The sequence below is a fragment of the Terrapene carolina genome, unplaced genomic scaffold (assembly GCF_002925995.2).
Source record: "Terrapene carolina triunguis isolate 2854851 unplaced genomic scaffold, T_m_triunguis-2.0 Scaffold24148, whole genome shotgun sequence".
NCBI lineage: Eukaryota > Metazoa > Chordata > Testudines > Emydidae > Terrapene > Terrapene triunguis.
The window spans coordinates 1-2,545 of record NW_020688499.1 but is presented as its reverse complement, the minus strand read 5'-3'; the positions used below and the strand labels follow the sequence as shown (position 1 = coordinate 2,545).

General features: G+C 62.7%; 1 protein-coding gene across 1 annotated transcript; it reads right to left on the bottom strand.

Moving 5' to 3' along the window:
• Positions 1–275: 275 nt before the first annotated feature.
• LOC112122522 (dynactin subunit 1-like) lies at positions 276–2,088 on the bottom strand (the record flags this gene model as incomplete). Its single annotated transcript, XM_024221303.2, has 2 exons — positions 276–1,535; positions 1,999–2,088. Coding segments are annotated over 2 exons (228 nt in total), but the record flags the coding sequence as incomplete, so codon positions are not given.
• Positions 2,089–2,545: the final 457 nt, after the last annotated feature.

Below are 2,545 nucleotides of genomic sequence, written 5' to 3'. Positions count from 1 at the left end.
TTCACTCCTGCATGCTCGGGCAATAGTTTTATACTCCTCCCTGGTCATTTGTCCACTTCTTATAAGCTGCTTTTTTGTGTCTAAGATCACCTTTAAGGTTGAGCGGCTAACGAAGCTGTGACATCATTCCAAAGAGCTAGTCTAGCAGAAGGCTGGCGGGCAGCCAGCATCACAGGGCTCTTAGACACCACAGCACCAGGGTGATCCTGGGAATTCCACCCTGGCAGTGAGCCCAGTGGGCGGAGCGGAGAAGAACCTCACTGTACCAAGCTGGGTTTAACAGTTGTAGCTTTATTCATTTCCAGAGCCCTAGAGTGCGAAGAACTGGTTACAGGAGGGGATGGTGCAGCAGCATGCGCTCGTACCAACAGACCCAAAGCTCCTCCGCGCACTCACCCACTAGCCAGGGGGAACTCAGCTCCCGGCCCCCTGCACTGATGTGACAACCACAGCACCTGGGGGGAGTGACAGCAGCAGCTGGTGGGACGGGCTTTGAACTCACCCCACTGCGGGTATCTGTAGTGTTCAGAGCGGGAGCCCCAGGGGCTCCCTTTCCCCTCTGGCATGACCCCTTCATCCAGTGACAGGAGCTAGACGCACAGCCCGACCGCCTGGCCAGCAGCCCAAACCCCTCAGCACCGAGCAGGGCAGAACGGGGGCATCTCTGGCTGGGTTTCTCTTGTTGATCAGTTAGTCTGAGCTGGGCGGGGTTCCAATGCCGCTCCCAGCCTCAGTGCAGGGCCAAGCCCCTGGCTCCCTGCCACTCCAACCCCGCCTGGAGAACGGTGGTGCTCCCTACAGAGCCTGCCCCGGGGGGTTTGCCAGGGGCTGAGCAGGCAGAGCCCGCCCCGGGGAGTTTGCCAGGGGCTGAGCGGGCAGAGCCCGCCCCGGGGGGTTTGCCAGGGGCTGAGCGGGCAGAGCCCGCCCCGGGGGGTTTGCCAGGGGCTGAGCGGATCAGGAGCCGTGAGCTCCTGGGCCAGGTCGGGTGCCGTTCGGACAAGGAGCTGCTGGGTGGGTGTTGGAAGAGTTTTCACTGGTGAGTGTAATGTATACAATCAGGCCCGGCCCCTGACACCTCAGTCCCCCCCCCCCCAGGGGAAAGGCAGCTCTCGGATGCACCAGGAGAGCAGGGAGGAGGAAAGGCAGCCGGAGATGCAGGCAGGAGCGAACACACATGCACACACAGCTATGCCAAGGTCCCCCTCGGCGGGGCAGAAGGGTGAGTTGTTTCGTTAGCTGGAACCTGGTGCTCCAGGCGGGGGCGCTCTGCTGGGGTCTGCTGCACGCACAGGCTAGCAAGTCCCTGCCAAGAAGGGGCTTGGAGAAGAGACTCAGCAACGGGTTGGGGAGAGGGGCTGTGCAAGGAACATCAGTCTCTGTGGGGGGCGGGGGGTCCCTTAGGAGATGAGGCGGCCGTGCAGCTCACACAGCTGCTCCGGCGTCAGGACGAGCTTGTGCACTTGGCCATGCCCAGGCTGGCAGGGGAAGGTCACTTTGCCAACGTACACGGTGTCTTCCTTCTTCTCCTCTTTGGCCTGGAAGAGCAGAGCGGAGGGTCAGGGGCAGCAGGACTCAGGCTGATAAAAGCCACCCCGAGCGCCAGGAGGGTACCACTGCGTTATCTCCTAGGGGCCAGCTCCAGAGGGTGTCACCCGAGGGGGGTTTCACACACCCCAGGGCCCGGTCGCCTTTCCATGGACCCATGGAGCTCCATTCAGCCCAGAGCCACGCCCCATGGGGATGGCGTGTGCTACGCCCCAGGAACAGCGACCAGCTCCCCCAGCTACAGGTACTGGGACCCTGCGGCCCCCCGACTGCTAATCCAAATCCTCCAGATTGTGGCAAGGGAGCTCCGGCGCGCAGGCCACGGGAACTCAGCGCAGACCCTTCTGGGGCTTGGCGAGGACACCTGCCTGGCCACGTGCGCCCTCGGCCGTCGCCCCAGAGCTCCAGCATCCCGGGGCTGTGGGGAACGCTCCCAGGAGAGCAGCGTCTCACCTTGAGGAAGGCTGAGGATGGGAAGGTGGCGAAGTCAGTGAGGACATTGGCCCCAGGGTGCTGCAGGACCGTCTCCTTCATCACTTCATCCTGCAAGGGAGGAAAGGGGAGCAGGGCAGCATCATGCACCCGGCAGGGGACCCGGCACCCAGGTGTGGGGTGGGGAGCTCCCTGCCTCTCCTGCCAGGGGCTCCAGCCATCACCCAGGAAGGGTGGGAGGACGGGGATGGCTAACCCTGCCTCGCCCAGGGTAAATGACAAGGTGTCTAAGCGGCTCCACAGATGGAGTTCCCCCCCCCCCCCCCCGACACCTGAGTATGCAGCATGCCCGAGGCAGCGTGTGCACTGAGCACATGGACATTTTTTGGAGGGGGGGGGGAGACGTGGCTATCTGGGGTTGTAGCCGCTTTATTCACAGGTCTAAGGAAATATTTGTTCACATCAAAAAAGCACCACACGTGTAAGTCTCCCTTTAGATAGCAGGGGGCTGCGGGTCGGGAGTGAGGGGCACTGGCAGAGCTGTGGGGGGAGCCCAGGGCTGGGCTGG